Consider the following 17,849-nt stretch of genomic DNA (forward strand, 5'->3'; position numbering starts at 1 on the left):
AAAAAAGTCTTTATTTTTCTCATACTTTTTTTTGTGCTGCAGCACCTCTTTTCACCCTCTGTCTGAAACCAGAGCCCAATCTGCTCTGATTGGTTAGCTGACCGGCTCTGTTGTGATTGGTCAACTGCTTAGAGATGTCCCTCCCCTTAGCATATAACGTACAATCTGTTGGAGTGCTAGCCAATCGAAGTGTTAATATATAAAAAACTACAGGAAAGGGAAAACCGCCAAAAGCATTATAGGGCCGCTTGAAGTATACAATCTGAATGCTTTTTCTACTACTGACTATGAGCACTGATATTACTAATGCTTTTACTGCAATTACTACTTAATTTGTTTTTCTCAATGGCTAATCTCTCGTCTCACCTCTAACCCCGCCTCAGGCCTCCACACACCAGGGGTGAGGTAACTCTCCGCCTGCTCCATCAGAGCTTCCAATGTTCAAGAAAATGCCACCACTCTCTGCCGATTAACCTATGATGAATACTGAATGAGTTCATTAGCATAATCGCTTGAGTGTCTGATGATTTCATTTTATTATCACGTTCTCTCATAATCCGTAGCGCTGGCACCCCTTCGTGCTTTCAACCCTTCTTTCATGTTCCTTTGCCCCCCCCATTCAGCCACGCAGCAGTGTTATTGCATTATCAAAGCATTATACAGACCTTATGAGAATATATTTTTAGCCCCTGGCATTCGAATGTAAGGAGGATGGGTAATCTAAACATGGAATTACAAATGACTGTGAGCAATGTTTGAGTCCGTTTTTTCATCTCGGCCTTCCTAATGGAAGACATCCAGACCGTAACACACACAAATGATAACTCTCAAATATGCTGTTCTCGGGATAACGTGCTATTTTGTGTGTCCGTGAGGATACTTAACCCTCGTAAAACTTCTATTAATACAGAACAGCCATTTATCTTGTAATTAACAGAAATCGCCAGGAGGACTTGGTTGTAATCATGACGACGGGGAGCTGAGGTAGAGGTGACTTAGCACATAATAGCAGGGGAATAAGGCTGCTTTTTTTTTGCACAGGACAGCAGTTGTTTCTTAAGTGTCAGCAGGTGGAGACTGAGGGAGAAGAGCAGAAGAAAAGAAAAAAGTGTCAAGCAGCGCTGTGCAGGCACTGAATGATAATAGAAAAGGAGGAGAAAAAAGAAAGAGAATGAAGCGTTTCATCTCCATCTCATAGTTGGAGGCAGGTCCAGGCAGAGGAAGGGTGAGTCAAAGTCAGAAATGGAAGAGCGGTAGAGAGGAAAGCTTTTTATCATCCCCGACTCTTAAGAAGATCTCCCAAATGAAATGGGGCCTGCATGCTAATGTCAAAGCCTCTGTGATAACTAGCCGCCTGGTTTCCCCGGGTTGAGGGTTAAACTGGGATTTGGAGGGCTGAGGGAATACATGTTTGATATGTGAGCAAGAGAGATGAGGTGCCTTTGCCAGAGCTATACATGGGGGATTATTCTATATGGTTATCTCTGTCTGCATGGGTAAGAAAAAGGCCTTTATTGGTTCTGTGTAGTTCCTGAGTCTCCACGTTGAACCTTCAGTTTGAAGATCACAGCCACGTTGACACTGCTACATCACAAAGTCTTCATTTCCAATGCCTTAACACAGACTGGCGTGTAGCCGTGCGTGCAACGGCTGTTTCCTTGAACTTCACATGCTAACCTTCAGCTCTTCCAAGCGCCTTCCGTAAATCTGCAGGGACTGTCAGCTGGATAGTGGAAAGCATATCGAAACTATGTCTCACATGTGCTCCACACTTCATTTCACTGCATTGAAACATCCAGTCAGAGCAATGAAGCCGGTGCATTATTTCCCACAGAGTTGGCGCTGTTTACCTTTTTCAAAGTTGTCCTTCCCTTTGGCTATTGTTCACAGTTACTCATACTCGCGCGCTGTTTTTCCTACCGCACGTATAACACCAGGTAGTGCGCTCCTCTCGCTATCCTGCTATCTCTGCTTCCCTATCTCCCCATTATGTTGTGTAGTTCTGCCAGCCTCTCCTACTCTCCCTTATCACCTGCAGTGAAAATCTAGCTGGCTAATCCCAGCGCCCGTGGGATTCCCTGCGCTATAATGATGTATATCTGAGGGATAGCATCAGAGCACAGCCCTATCAGCCCACACACTCCTAATCCCATCAGTCTTTGGTGTCCAAACCCAGGAGAGCCAGCGTTTTTGGATGTTGTGCTCCCGGGCCGCTGACAGTGTAGAACATCAGGAATGATATGTGGTGTTTAGGGATCATGTTGGAGATCATGTTCATTTATTGTGCTTCTGATTCTTGAAACCTTGTGCTGCGTCTCCCCAAAGGGTTGCATTGCAGTGTAGCTGTGCCTCTGCATTGAAACAGTCCCTCAGGGTGATCGCCACCGGGGTGCTTCCAGTCTCTCTGGCATAACACAGATTTTACAGTCTGTTCACGGTGGAGATTAATAAATGCAGTGTGTATTTCATATTTTAACATGCTGACCAAAACACAAAACAGATTTACGATTGCTTCATCAATAATATAGATTCATGGTACACCAGAGAGTTTTCCTTTATTCCATTAGTTTCACTTCACCCTTGTTCATCTGTAAATGGTGCAATCTTTATTTGCTGCATTTCTCTTTTCCTACTCTCTGGTCAGAATCATGATGCCCATTGACACAGAAAAGAACAATCATATACCCTTTCCTTTCGTGTTTTTACACACTACATTTTTTATGAGAGCTCTTAATATGACATAACCTCCCTCAAGATTTCTTCTGCAGTACACCATAAATCTCGTAGTCTTCACAAACACACCCCAGAACATTTATATCGTCTTGTCGCTCATGTAAGTATGCCTCTGTGACATGCAGGCAGCACGATCCATTTTCTGAATTCATAGTGGTATGACCATGATGGAGTTCATGAGGAAAATTACATTCTTTTTGGGAACATCTATTATTTAACTGTCAGCGAGGTGGAATACTGTGCTCTCTCAGCAGCCTCGTGGAGAATAAACGGAGAAACATATTGTCATAGAGCTTTGCTCCATTTGCACCTTGTCATATATCTTAAATAATGTAGCATCTCCCGGTTGGTCAGTGTGAAGCTTCATCACTTCTGTGTCAGAGCCTCAGATAACATTTTAATGTTGTGTCCACTCTGACAGTCTTTGATCCTCGGCTGTAACTTTACATTTCACATCACGCTCCAGGAGATGTCCCCACTTACAGGATATCCGATACTTCCCGACCTTGCCACTCTCCCTTTGTCCCCGCACTGTTTTAATGCCTCTCTCTGTCTTTATCAAGTTTTGATTGGTACAGTCTTCGACAGTTTGGGAGTTTCAGGATAATTGGCAGGTTTTGGTCTCCCAGGTTTGGAGGGCTTGTCTGTGCTGTAGGAACCATTGAACTGTGAAACTGAGCGGGTGAATTACCTCAGGAAGCACTGATAGGGAGCTCGGTGTGCGATGGGATGGCTGTTGAAGGTCAGACGGAGAATATTGCATTCACAGAATTTATCAGTGACGTGCTGATGACACTCGATGGAGAGAGTATGTTTGAAATATCTTTTCTTTTTTGAAATGATAATAAATGCTAATGCCATTTCAGAGTCAAAGTGGCTGACCTTGAATATTTTTCCACTACAAAGTTCTTTTTCAAATGAATGTCTTACTTTAGCATCTCAAAGAGCATTTCATAGTAAGTCAACTGTGACTCCACATGCACAACGGACGCCAGTGAATGTGCCCTCAGGGCGATTTCCCCTTGCAGATGATAAGAAACGGACGGAGAGTGAGATGTGAATTCCAACCAATCTCATGAAAGAAGGAGAGATTGAAATTAATTTCAGATTCAGATTCTCAGATTGCAGGCCCTCCCAGCAATCATTGGCATGAAACAACGGATAAAGATGATGCATGAGATAGAGCAGTGTGCTTAATTTATCTCAATTCTAATCAGCTGACAAATCAAAATGCTTATTGTAATAATCAAATTAGTTCGCTTCTCGTTGAAATATCGAAGTAGATCAAAGTACAGTTTGAAGAGATGTCTTTTACCATGACGGATTTAATGGAAAAGCACCACTAGTAGCTGGAGTATCTTTCTCACAGGCTTTTTCTGCTTTTGAACACTTTGACCTTCATGGATCATCAGGGGAATCGGATGCTGTGAAGACATTTATTCCCTTTTACTTTTATTATGGCAGACTATAGTCACTTCTGCAGGAGGCGAGGTACTGTAGTTTCATGGTAAACCCCGGGAAGTGAAAGCCAGAGGTACCATGACAGAGGTGCCAGTGGATGATTGGATTTGAACGCTGGTGACAAAGCCCTCTCAGCTAAAAGATCTGTCACAATCCCTCTTGGATCCTAATTGTCAGCACGGTTAAGCTTTAGGCTGTGATCCCTATACTGCAGTGTGAGTCTCTGGGACAGCAGGACTTACTTTAGACCCCCGTGATTACATCGAAAACCTAAGCCTGTGCTCAGTTAAAGGAGGGTTTTTTGTAAGTGATGCCTCTCTCCTGCCAAACCCCCCAAACTCTTTGATGGGTTGATTTCTGATCGCAGCAGTTCAAAGGTCAGATTTTAAACAACTGAGACTCATTATACCTGGAAAGATTTCCTATAATTGTGTTTGATTTAAGGAAAAGGACCGTACCCTGAGAAGAGAAATAGACAAATGATGTGTCTATAAAGTCATCCAGATATCCTGCTTTTTTTTCTGCTCTCGCTTCCCACCAACCAGATGGCAGTCAGATTTCAGACGCAGGCTTCTGGAAGACAATCAAGGAACAAGATTGCTTTTTTGGGAAGAGGGATTGGTTTAACTAGATGTCAAATTAAGGGCCTTTTCACACATACACGCACATATTCACACACAATCAAACAAACAAGGGTATGTATCTGTGACTGCTTGCTCGTGTGTGTTCCTGCTGTATGTGTCGGGCATCTCCATGTTTCCAGGTGTCGTGCTCGCTGTGTGGCGAAGAGGTCATGTTCAGAAATCTGTCTCAGATCACCCCTGATGAAATACCACACCACTTCTTAGGTCAGTGGCACAAACTCTGCCACGCAGGTTGATATATGGACTCATGAATGCTTGATTGGTCTATTATCCGAGCCGGGCCGGACATTCATCGCCCGCTTCATGAATTCAAATATACCTTTTAATCTGACATTTTTCTCACACTGTCTGAGATGAAGCCCCACTTCCCCTTCTCTCTCTCTCTCTCTCTCTCTCTCTCTCTCTCTCTCTCTCTCTCTCTCTCTCTCTTCTCTCTCTCTCTTTCTCGCTCTCTCTCTCACACACACACACACTGTGCTGGGCTTCATCTGCAATGCTGTCATCTCACTGTAGGACAATTCCACAGAATGCGCTGTTTTTAAGAGCGGTGCAATGCGAGCGCCGTATGGTTTCAGGTGGGTGGAACTGGGGAATTGATACTCAGTCATTCAGACAATCCTCTTCCTCCTCTGCAGGCTGGATAAAGATCTGGCCATCCATCTTCGTGTCTCACCCATGTCAGTTCGGGCTAGGAAACGTGGGTACCTGGTAGTCAGAGACAACAAGAACAAAGCAGGAACATTACTTTAATCTCTCGTTGCTGCTAATTCCTCCCACTGCCGTCATCCTGGAGGCACAGCTTTGTGTATCTCAGCTTCCCCCTTATGAACAATCCATCACTGTTAGTGTTTCTCTCCAGAGGGCGCTTGCTACTTCCTTTTTTTTTTCACCTGCCCACTACTATCCTATCCTTTCAATAAAAAGCACTGCGATGTGTTGCATTGTATCAGGCAGCATCCTACCAATTTTCCCATTGGCATAAAACAGGTTAGAGAGTCACATTATGTGAGAGAAAGCTTTCTTGCATTTTTCCTATGGATTCCTTAATAGGCCTCTTAACAGAACATCAGGAATGTATAATTGACACCTGCTGTTAGGCTTTGCCAGTGATTACATAGGGAAATGACTTGACCCGTAATGATCTGGAAAACTAATGACATCTGTGTGAGATTACTCAACTTGAAAGCAAACTGTTGTACATGAAGTCCCATCGAGCGTGATATTAAAATGTCCACTTTTACATCTTGCCGCCCAAGCTCTGTAAAAGCCCCGGCTGTTGGGCCAACGTCATGGAAACCTGAGGCTAATGACTCAAGCAGACGGCTGTGGGCATTAGACAACTTCATTTATGAAATAGTCAACCTCCCGTGTAGCGATACATTCACATTACCCCGCCTCACTTGAGAGACGCGCGGCTGTCACAGCCACTGAGCAATGCTGATGTCCTTTACCTGCATTCATCTTACTCTCAGGAGGTAATGGTCTTCTCAGGTCATTTGCGCATTAAGGATCTCGATCATTCATCTAACCCACCTGCAATCCTGCTGGTCTTCTGCTGCAGCACACTGAGTGATGTTTCGAAGACAAGGAAAACATGCATGCTCTGAATCATTTATTTGCTCTCTTTTTCTACTCCCAGTGCTCCATGTGGCCAAAAGTGTCTGCAGAAGGCTATTTATGCACAAGCAGGTCATGTTAAAATGATTTGTGGGTGTAATTTGTAGATGTGTGCTTGGAGGAAATCAGGGGTTTTACCTGAACATTTCATGCTGTTAAATAATGTTCACCTCTGTGTGGCAACAGGATGGCTAAATCTGTCCGAATTATAGTCTTCATAGCCACTCATTTGGTGTTAAGAACACGCCCTAACAAATCTTAAAGGTGACCTATCATGCAAAATGCACTTTTGTACGTCTTTTATACATGAATATGTGTCCCCGGTGTTCCAGGGAACTCACCAAGTTTCAGAAAACACAACCCTCTCTATTTTCCTCCATACCCAAATCTCTTAAAAAAAGGGGCAGCAACAGATCTGATACAGACTGATCCAGATTTGAACACTTCTGTGATGTCACAGAAGTGGCGCTACGGCTATTGGGCCAACTCCACCAATCAGGAGGAGACATTGCCGTTCGAAAGCGCTCTAGATGCTGTAGTACATATGCCAGGCCTGTAGATGGTGCTGTTCTCACAGAATCAGCCCATGCAAAGACTGTGTTAAATTGAGCGAAATGAGGAATGACTAAAATGCATGATCTGTTTGGTATTTTGAAAAATAAAAAGTATAAACATGCCTTATATAGGTATGGTCCTACACTATATTATTCAAATATAGCATGATAGGTCCACTTTAAATACAGAAATACATCTGAATCTTTTAGCAGTATAAATTCCCTGACTATGGTATGTCATTTCATCATTAAAGACCACAAATCCTCAGTTACAACCATAATAAGATAACCTTGTTTACTCACGGACACATTACCCTTACCCTAACAGTGTCTCGTGTCAGTGTATCGTCTGGTTTTGTAGTGAATTGAAAGCATCTGTTGAAGCAGTAACATGAATATTAGTGCGGAACGTCACGTCGGTTTGAACAGTGTTTGAACAAATAGTGTTGAACGAGCAGCAATTTCCAGAGTGCAAACTCAAAGTCAAGTTTATTTTGAATCACAAAGAATCCTTTTAATGAATTGATTGAAACAATTAAAACAGCTAAATGATTCTTAGTCTCAAGTAAGTGGCCTTGGATGTGTCGGAAAATGTAAAGAAAGTGAGATCATGCAGACAGTTGTATTTTTGCTTTACCTTGAGCGCAGACAGGCTTATAGGATAGTACATTAATCTCTTAAATGGGGAGGATTCAGACCCACCTGACATATGTACAACCATTAATCTGCTCATGCTGAATGTAGCCTGTTCAACATGTGTAAAATGTCCTAAAATGTAATGCATAGATCAGATCAATGTCGCAGCACAGAGAAATGCTTTTCGCAATATCTCAAACATGAACTGTTTTAATGTGTTTTCACTTTGTGTCTGCATTTAGTATTCAAGTCCATTTTGATGTGGGAAGGAGAACAAAACACACCAGTGGCTGAGGCCCACACACACATTTCTCTAGGGCTCTGCATCACACTGTTCCCTTCCCCTTTTGCTTTTACTTGATGTGATACTACTCCCCGTATCTTTCACAAGCTGTTTGGCTAACAGAGGTCACCGGGGATATGTAGCGCATTTGGTCGTGATGTGAAAGCATTAGTTGGTGCCAGCAGGTGTGTAATTATATATGAAACAGGGTTTTAAAAGAGCAACATCAAGATGGCATGCAGAAAGTAGGCCAGGAAAAAACCGACTTCAGAGCAGTCCTATTTATTCCTCACCAACTTCAAATGTGTGACTTCGTATTTGAAATATTCCAAGGTCACTGTGACTATTTCAAGACTTTTATAAATAACATCAAACAAACAACAACGTAACGTGATGAAACAAACCTCGAAAGCAGATTCTTTCAAAGGAATATATTATTTTGTCTTCTTTTTTCACCCGGTGTGCTCACTGTTCTGTTTCCTGTGTTTCAGGTACGGGGACATGGTGCCAAAAACAATCGTGGGCAAGGTGTTTGGGTCCATATGCTCTCTGAGTGGTGTGCTGGTCATCGCCCTGCCTGTCCCTGTCATCGTGTCAAACTTCAGCCGGATCTACCACCAAAGCCAGCGGGCGGAGAAGCGACGAGCCCAGAGGGTACTGACACTCCCCCTCCCTCTCCTTCCTTTTCCTCCCTATCTGTCTTTATTCTGCTTCTATCTGCCTTTTTCCTCTGTCCCTGCCTTATCCACAAGTAACAGAATGACAGGGCCAACACTATCTTCCAGAATATTAATCTGTTATTGTGTTTCTGTGTATGTGTGTGTTGGATGGCCTCAACTTCCTTGAGTCAGTAGGAGAAAGAAATAAGAGAGGGAATGACGATGACTGAACAAATGATCTTCGGAGTATAGTGTCAGCAGCTTTTCAATAGCAATATGTGCATTTCTTTCTCAAAGTGTTTGCCATGGCAGAATTTCCTAATGGTTGAGTTAAGCATGGCCTCTCCCTACTAAATACTGTGGCTGCCGGAGGGAGACAGCATCAATTAGCCTGACAGAGAAACCGTCAGAGGCTAAAACAGAGGTCTGTTTGTTCAAACAGAAATCTCGGCTTGCTAGAATCCGTGCTGCGAAGATTCGAGGCACTAATGTCTATATGCGCTACAAACAAAACGGGCAGATCAACTCACTGGAGGAGGTAACGGGACCAAACAGCGGCTTGACTGACCGGGGCCTCGCTGATGCTTGCATGCTGCTCTGCTCGGGGGGGCCATGCCACCACACACAGGGGGGGGGGGGGGGGGGCGTCTCATGCTGCTGTCATTCCAGCGCTTCAGTGTGATCGTCTCTTACATCACACCTCTCAGCTGCGGCATCGACATGCTTCCTCGACACTCTCTCTATCCATACAGCAGGAGGGCCAGGCAGGCGCAGTTGCCTTCTGGCAGAGCACGGCCATTACAGTCACACTGACTCATGACAAGCTCTGCATGTCTGTCCAACAGGGTTTGGAGGGGAAGGAGGGAAACTCAAGGCTTACTGGACAGTGGGTCTAGGGAGGCTGTCTGCTCTCCTGCATCTCCTCTAAACTCTGTCTCTGATCTGCTGTGTGTTCTGTGTGTTATTTCTAGAGCATCCAGGTTGTAATGCAAACTAACACAACATACCTTCCATCCCAGAGCCGTGCAGAGCTTCATCCACGTGTGCGGTGTTGTTGTGGTCCAGAATCTGTGACGTGTTTGGTGCAATCTGTCCGATCTGTGTCTAGGTGTGCCACTGCTGTTGCACTGAAATGAGCTCTAATTTGACATTTCTGGTCCTTCTCACCAAATCAGCGTAATGGCAAAACTAATTCTATCAGTGAAACATGTTATAGTCAGCCACTCGCTCTATGCAGGCTGCCGTGCTACAGATCAGCATTTCAACCCTCAGTGCTTTGTGTACTCTCCACTACATCACTGAGCTGTTGCCCGACACTGTTTCTGTGCAGAGTGTGAACCTGCTCATCTACACTGTTTCTGTGCAGAGTGTGAGCCTGCTCATCTACACTGTTGTTTCTCTCACTTTGTATGTTCCAAGGCCTGCAAGGAGGCAGGAAAAGCCCTGGTGGCAAAGGCCGCCAGCCCTCCTTTTGAGACCCAGCATAATCACCTGCTGCACTGCCTGGAGAAGACCACGGTAAAATCTATTTTCTTTTATTTTTCAGTGGAAAAACACACACTCACTTATCGATCAGTCTTACTATCTTGGTAACAGATTTGAGACAGTTTAAAATAACTCGCTGTAAAAAAAGAAGCTTATTTTATGTAATGTTGCATCACCTCTGTCTGTGCTGTATCATGCAGCAGTGCGGTCCAGCTACAGTGTGTTGCAAATAGAAACAACGTGAGCTGTTTCATCCATGCACAAACTATACATTCTATATTATATGCAGCACGTGTTAAAAATAGCTCTAAATGGGGAAGGGAGATGTTGAGTCCCCTCGCCAGCAACATGCTAAAGATAACATGACTCAGCCAACCAGAAACATTACGCTGCTCTCAAACAAACAAGCACACCTCATTTTACACAATGTATAATTTACAGATGTAAGAGCGCTCATAATGCTTGGCTGTGACATGATTTTCACACTTGCAGCTCTAAAGCCATGGACAGGCAGTAAATCAGTCTCCCTCATTACACTGTATGATCCTCTCCATAGTGAAAGGCTTGCTTGTCGTCCGGGAAAAGCTCCAAAAAGGCTTCTTGCCATTCAGATGGCAGCGCACATGTTTACATTAGGCCCATCATGGCGTGCATTATAGATGGCAGGACTGACAGAGGGAAGGTATAAGAAAGGAGGCGTGATTCAGAGCGTGGCATCAGATCCTGCGGTGCTCCGCTGCCACCTGCTGGCTGCGCCGGAAACACATTTGGAGCCTGACCTTCAAGTCATTCTCATTTGTCACAGGGATAACAGTTGTGAATGTTTTCACAGATGGCACTTAATGCGGACATCTGTGCCAATATATTTCTATTCCCGTGATGACTCATTTTCAAATTATTAAACCATTTTACTGTGGATTCTGTTCAGTCTTTACCCATTATTAGAGAGCCAATCATCGATGTAATAGAGTGATTCATGAGCAACATTGAATCCAAAATGTTCCGCCATTTTCCTCTGCAGAACCACGAGTTTGTGGACGAGCAGACGTTTCAGGCCAACTGCATGGAGATCTCTGTGATGAACAAGTCGGGGTCCTGTGCGTCCTCGCTGTCCTCGTCTCCACACGGCCTCAGCTCGTGCTGCTCACGACGCCACAGGAAGAAGAACAGCTTCAGCCTGCCCAGCACAAACAACCAGGAGCTCAGCACCATCCAGATCAGAGAGAGGCCGATGGTCAACAGGTAGTATCCTCTGTTTGATTCACACACACATGCAAACGGCATCATATTATAAGACAAGATACACTTTATTGATTCCTTGCTGGAAGATCCACTGACACATTTATTCATACAGGTATATAGATAATAAGATAATATAAGAAAGGAAAACATACTGTTGCTTTCCTGTGGAAATCAGGCATCTCTTTATTTAGTTTTTATGGATTTTATGGCTAAACTGAGGCATCTTTTGTGGATTCATTATATTAAAAAAATGCATTTTTATGAATCATCAAAACACGGTTGTTCTTTATCTTATTTTGGAGATACATGGATTTCTTTGGACGGCTAATTAAGGATTTTTTGACATGTTGGGTACGGACATTTACATTGCATGTGATAGTCTTAAAGCGCAAATTCACACAAGATATGTTAACGCCTTTTCATTTTACATACCGCTACCTCTACTGGTATCTATCTTCAGACAGTTTTATTCTCCATGGTCTAAATAAATCTACCTTTGAGATATCCGCTTACAAACCAGCACATTGGAACTGAATGCGATTGGGTTTGTGTTGCTCAAAGATAGATAGAAAAACAGCAACATGTCCCTCCAGGGACAGCTTCTCTAATCCACAGGAATTGCAGTTTTCAGTGAAACTACTACAAAGAAATAGACCCTCTTTCTGTGAAAACTGTAGAACAGCTTGTTCTTTGGATTATCCATTGCAACTAGGACACTGTATTCAGTGTCGCTGGTGATTTTGATGCTGTAAACTGCAGTAAATGAAATCCAGACAACCTTTATTATACAGCAGAATTATTAGAGATGAATATTTAATAGAAATGCTGTAAAATCTTTCATTGTGACTGTGAGAAACCCTGTTATTTAATTAATTGGGTGAAATGACACCCATTAATCTTGGTGTGAAAGATACCACATACATAGCTGAGAATGATTTTTCATTGGTTTGCCTGTCATCACAGGTTATCTTCTTCTGTGAATCCTAATTGCACGTGCAACACGACAGTACCAACAGCAAATGAGGATGTATTTATCATGCATCTGAAAACACATTTAATTGGAGGATTCTAACATGTTTTGGTACGAGATGGACCACATGTAAAAGAGCTTTCATATAGCGATTCCTCTCGCCTCTTTAATCTCGGACAAAAGCAGAAATCTACCCTGAAAACATAGATATGGTTAATGAGCAACATGAGACAAGGCTCCTTTATGTATTCACTCCGTACAAAGCATGCGGGTATTTCTGAATCGTGGCTTTTATACTGCAAATGTAAAATAATAAAGAACTCTGTGTAATGCAGGCTTTGTGTAATGTAATGCATTCACATGGACAGAGCTCTCACCTGCTTCCATCCTGTGTCTGTTTTACAGCCGCTCCAGTCTGAATGCCAAACTCGATGGGACTGCGCCCTTGAAATGTGACAAATCTTACATCACTCCTTCCATGGTCAGCCTATCTGCCCCGGTGGTGACCTCATCGGACGGGCACGGCTCCACCACCACCTCCACATACTCTCAGAGCAACATTGTCCGAGTATCTGCCTTGTAGATGTCATGCTTATCTGATCAGCAAACTGGTCTCAAGAAGCACCAGATGCTGAGGAGAGGGACCACCGAGCATCAACCTGCCATAATCTAGAGGGATTATAAGATTAGCAGAAATCTGGGTTTTTTGAAGTAGTGATCTCATCTGATGTCAAACTCTGCATGGTATTACAATGATGTGGACGGCTGCCTTGGATATATGAGCGAACCAGCAGATCTTGCTCCATTAAGCACAGCAGAGCAACGGGGAGTGTTTGGACTGCGTGGTTATCGTTGTTGCCTAAAAATACTGAGAAAACTTTATTTTTGAATATGTAATGTAGTTGTAATTGTTGTCTTCTGGTTCAAAGGAGGAGAGGCAGACGTTACAAGGTCATTCATCATGGCCTCTGATGACAAAGCACACATATTCATTAACCAAGGGCCATCTTTGTGAATATTAAATCCGAATACTTACACAGAAGAAACATTCACTCACCACCCACTTAAATAGATCGTTTTGAAATCCCTCAATTAACTGCTTTCCAATAGTCACTGTTGTAAATTCAGAAAACATGCATCCACTGGAATGGATAACTGTTGTGAATATTCATTAACTGACTCATTAACTGGTTGGTGTCATCGCTTGATGAGTAAAATATGCTTCGCATCATGACATGTTTGTGAAATGTGCAAATGCAAGTCAAAATGACAGAATCTGTGTTCATTTACATATTTGACATTCTGATATGGATCTATGTGAAAGCCATTGTCATTAATTAACAATTGATATTGCGAAGTATACAGGGTACATACAGTATTAGTTAGGTCACAAGGTAGGGATATAAGTTAATGTTCTCCGCAACACTTAACTAATACTAACCCTAATGTTGACTTAAACCATATGAAAGAGTGTTGGACATCAATTCCACTGAGTTGCTCTTAAATTCTAATATTCATTATAATCAGCGAGACTTGGTAGATTTCACTGTGTTAAAGGACCATTTTGTACATTTTTCATATTGTAAATATCTCAGTTAGAATTTATCAAATGCATTTGAAGTTGGCTTCTCTTATTTCTAGATTTAGTTGACAGTTGTTGCCATACTATTTCTGTCTGTTAACTGGTTGAATTAAGGATTTGCATGCTGTCATTGCAGAGTTCTGTTTTATTAAAAGTATGTCTTCTTGTCGGAGGTTTGTCAGTAAAAATGAGATTAATGAAAGGAAACACAATGAGCCTGGTATGTTATGATGTAAATTCTTTGCTTTTAATGAAATGAAAATCTTGTCATGGGTGAGGAAAAAGGGATAAATAATCACACATTGTGCATTTGGTGCAGTGGATAGAATAAATACTGTAGCTCTACTGAAAAACCCATTCAATGACCCATGTCTTTTGTTTTTAATAGAGTGCACTTAGGTGGATTTCATCATGTTTTGCGTGATTACTCAAAGAGCTAATAATAATAGGATGGGATAATAATTAGGTGCTGCCGGAGGACATGTGAGGGCCTGACTGTCCCAGTTGTGGGTCTCTGCTGCGGGGTCTCTGGAGACAGACAGGCGGGCCTCAGTGATTGTTTGACAGAGGCCTCCGCTGCGGCCCCCTGCTGAGCCCGCTGCTTAGGACCTGCGTAGGACCCAGCATGCAGCGTCTCCGCTCTGCCGTGTTAAATAACCGCTGTGAAGTCAGGCAGCATAAAATCTAAGATAACACAGCGGCATATCAAATAATAAAACCTCCTATACCCAAATTAAAATTCACACTTTGACGTCTGGGGTTTAACTTTGTTACTATGTGAACAATGACTAGAGAAACCATTATAGTATTCAGTTACATACTGTATATTGAATTTGGTCTAAAGAAAAGTAGTCAGAAGTGGAAATATTATCACTTCTTAGTGAATCTGGACACGCATTTTGTTTTCAACCTATAAAACTCTGTCCTGAACTGAGGGTTCACTGCTGCATATATGATTGGGTTACTCAGTGATGTGATGCAGGTGACAGACACTGACAGGATCTCCACTTCCTGAATGGCTTTCACCTGGAAAATCACAGGAAATGAAGTGTTAAAGAACAGATACAACTTGGAGTCATTCTATCAATCTAAAGAATAAAGCATTTAAACCTTGGGCTCTGAATACGTGTCAGATGTGTATATCATATATTGTATGCCGAAGCAGCCCCTTTACATTCAAAGTCTGGATATATTACTGCAGCATATACATCTATATAAACACATATAGTGTGCACAATCATGACATTCTTAAATAGAGCCTGGAAACTGTGAGAGGCCCGAATACACATTTTAGTATAAAGCACATCTATTCTTTCACCCACTACAAACTAAAACCTTTTACAAGACAGTAGAAGTTCAACCCTTACCAAACAAATACGTACCTGTGGGTTTTTGTTTCCGTGGACAACACAATTAATCAGGATAGTGATGATCAGTGGTAGCCAGAACAAGAGGAAGGTTACAATGATGTAGCCAGCACGCTTTGCCATTTTGCTCTCCTTCTTTTTGCTTGCTCTCTCTCTACTTGCTTTGGAAGGCATCATGCAAACTGCACCTTCCACATCTTGTTTAGTAGCTTCTGCTTCTGGGACATTACTTGAGCCGGGGGGCAATGAAGACCCCTGATCTGCTGTAGAAACATTCAGTGTTTCCCCTCCATTGTTGCTCTTATCTTGTTTTGGTTCAATCAGTAAAACAGAAGTGGGTTCGGGATTTTCTAACTGTGCAGACGAGTGAACATGGGGGCTGGCTTCTTTCCTTTCAGAGGGCTCTTCGTCGATGTTCACTCTTTCTTTGGACTGCTTTTCTGTGTTGAAATTGCTTGACACCTTCTGTGGCTTTGTGGTTGAGCTCTTAACACTAGCAGCAGCATCTCCATTTGATAGTTTCGCCTCAAATTCTGTGCCACAGGGATTGGGCTTCTCTGCTTTAAAAGGCTTCGTCTCAGACTGCTCTGCAACCTGCAATGCAGGGGGATGAAGTGTTTCTGTTTCCAAGTCAGATATCACTAATGTGTTTTTTAATTCCTTTTTAATCTCTGAACCAAGTGATGCACATTGTGGAGCTTTTGTCGAGGCCAGTATAGCATCCGCAGAATCTTTGTTAGAAACATTTTGTTCAGCCGGTAGTTTCTCCCCAGCAACACTTTTGCTCAGGTTTTGCTCAGATTTTCCGTTTCCATTTTCCTCTGCTGCGGTTTCTTCTTTCTTCTGCTCATCTTCTGTTTTGTCTTTCTTTGAAAGAGGAAAAGAACCTTTGTCAAATATTTTGCGATTGTGTGTTCTCACAAGGAGAAATATGCTTGTGTAGAATCCAATGATAACACTAATGCAAGCTGTCCACAGTGGGAACAACGTGTAAAGTCCAAAGGTGTCATAGCTGGATGATGTTTCCATTGATAGTCCTGTGCATCTTTCATGCACCGGAGAGTCCTTCATGAGTATCAGAGAAAAGGCAGCAACCAGAATAGCCAAGGTCCACATTAAAGGAATCAAAACCATAATCCGTCTTCGCCTCTGAGTGGTGGTGAAGGGTCGGGCGATGGCCTGGTACCGCTCTGCGCTGATACTGGCCAGAGTCAACAGTTGGATGCAGCAGCTGAAAGAGAAAGAGGCCACTTGTGTATCACAGATTAACCGGTGTACGTGTCCTCTGTGGTTCACAGTGATGACTATGGTTAGGAGAATGGGGCAGTCAATCACACATCTCAGGAGGTCTATGACTGCGAGGTTCACCACCAGTACATTGTTCACATTTTGCAGGGATTTTTGTTGATAAACTGCCAGTATGACAAAAAGATTTGCTGCAATCCCCACGGCACAGGTGATCAACAGGATCAAGCTGTTGGCAACTACAAAGACAATGTCAGAGTACTCCTCCCAAAAGGTGGTGTTCCCGGAGTCCCATGCAGGTGTGAGCTCGCCTCTCATCTCCAGGTTCAAAGAGTCAACATGTTCAGTTCTGTATCTTCATTCTCTCTACGCCGCAGTGAGCCTGCTTTGCTTGCTGGCAAGTGATTCTCCACTGAGTGAATAATATTAATGGGGGAACCTGTAGCTCTGATAAGTATCCGCCCTTTTCATTATCACTCCACTGCCGCAGCAGGTCACCTGGGAGTCCTCACTGTTAACATTCATTAAAGACTGTGCAGTGTGTCCACAGCACAGAGGAATGGAAAAAGGGATGGTTGTTAATTGAAAAGTATTTACGTCACCACTGTCTCAACAGTAGATATGCAATAAGGCTGATGGTATGGCACTAAGGTGCATCGGATATACATGCAGGATGTGTGACGTGAACAGCTGTTCATTTCCTTTATTACAGTACCTCACAATAGGGTTAAAAGCCTTGCATTAAGCAGATGGATGACTTGGGAGTTCCTGAATTGGCTCAGGAAATAAAGGGAGCCATGCTGCTGGATGATAGCATAGCATTGTGTAATCCTGTTTGGAGATAAAGTGTGAAATGCTCTTTGCTCCGAATGTAGAAGCTTATGGTCTTGGCCAAATCTGGGATTATATCAACAAAATACATTTTCCTCCAGACCATCCCACAAATTAAACTGATCATGTGTCTGTCAACATTGTGTAGATACAAACACATTTTTTGAAAAGAAACTGTGATGAAACAAAAAGCCACTTATGGAATGTCTGGCACTAAGCAAATGACTTTTTTTAGGACGCCATACGCTAAGACATCACATAATGAGCAATATATAAAAATAGAAAGAGTACTTGTGATAAAAAGGGACGATTGTACATCAAACGTGCCAAACAAGTGGGAGGGGACAGGACAAAATAAGTAGCAGGACAAAATCACCCAATCTATTTTTAACAACAGCCCAATTATATATACCAATCACAATAGGGCACCCACCACTGAGTATGTGCAGTGATGCAAATAACTTTTTTTTGGAAAGTATTCAGACCCATTTTTACATTTGATCAAGTTGCAGCCTCTTGCAACAATAGTTTGCACTTTTT

General features: G+C 42.8%; 2 protein-coding genes across 3 annotated transcripts in view; one reads left to right on the top strand and one right to left on the bottom strand.

The window, feature by feature from the left end:
* LOC307039659 (A-type voltage-gated potassium channel KCND2-like) overlaps nt 1–14,980 on the top strand; it is a 34,549-nt gene extending 19,569 nt beyond the window's left edge. The window contains exons 3-7 of one of the 2 annotated variants that reach the window (XM_079681924.1): nt 8,420–8,582; nt 9,030–9,125; nt 10,007–10,105; nt 11,094–11,314; nt 12,690–14,980. In XM_079681924.1, coding sequence (XP_079538050.1) covers nt 8,420–8,582; nt 9,030–9,125; nt 10,007–10,105; nt 11,094–11,314; nt 12,690–12,867 — 757 coding nt within the window. In that variant the 3' untranslated portion in view covers nt 12,868–14,980. The remainder of the gene's footprint in view (nt 1–8,419; nt 8,583–9,029; nt 9,126–10,006; nt 10,106–11,093; nt 11,315–12,689) is intronic. The other variant, XM_079681925.1, reaches the window with a different exon arrangement.
* Nucleotides 13,003–16,796, bottom strand: LOC307041285 (uncharacterized protein; the record flags this gene model as incomplete). The annotated part of the gene is made up of 2 exons (XM_079684593.1): nt 13,003–14,946; nt 15,249–16,796. The coding sequence occupies 2 exons, from the start codon at nt 16,794–16,796 to the stop codon at nt 14,737–14,739; spliced, it is 1,758 nt and encodes a 585-aa protein (XP_079540719.1). The 3' UTR covers nt 13,003–14,736.
* Nucleotides 16,797–17,849: the final 1,053 nt, after the last annotated feature.

The sequence above is a fragment of the Notothenia rossii genome (assembly GCF_949606895.1).
Source record: "Notothenia rossii genome assembly, chromosome: 5".
Classification (NCBI taxonomy): Eukaryota; Metazoa; Chordata; class Actinopteri; order Perciformes; family Nototheniidae; genus Notothenia; species Notothenia rossii.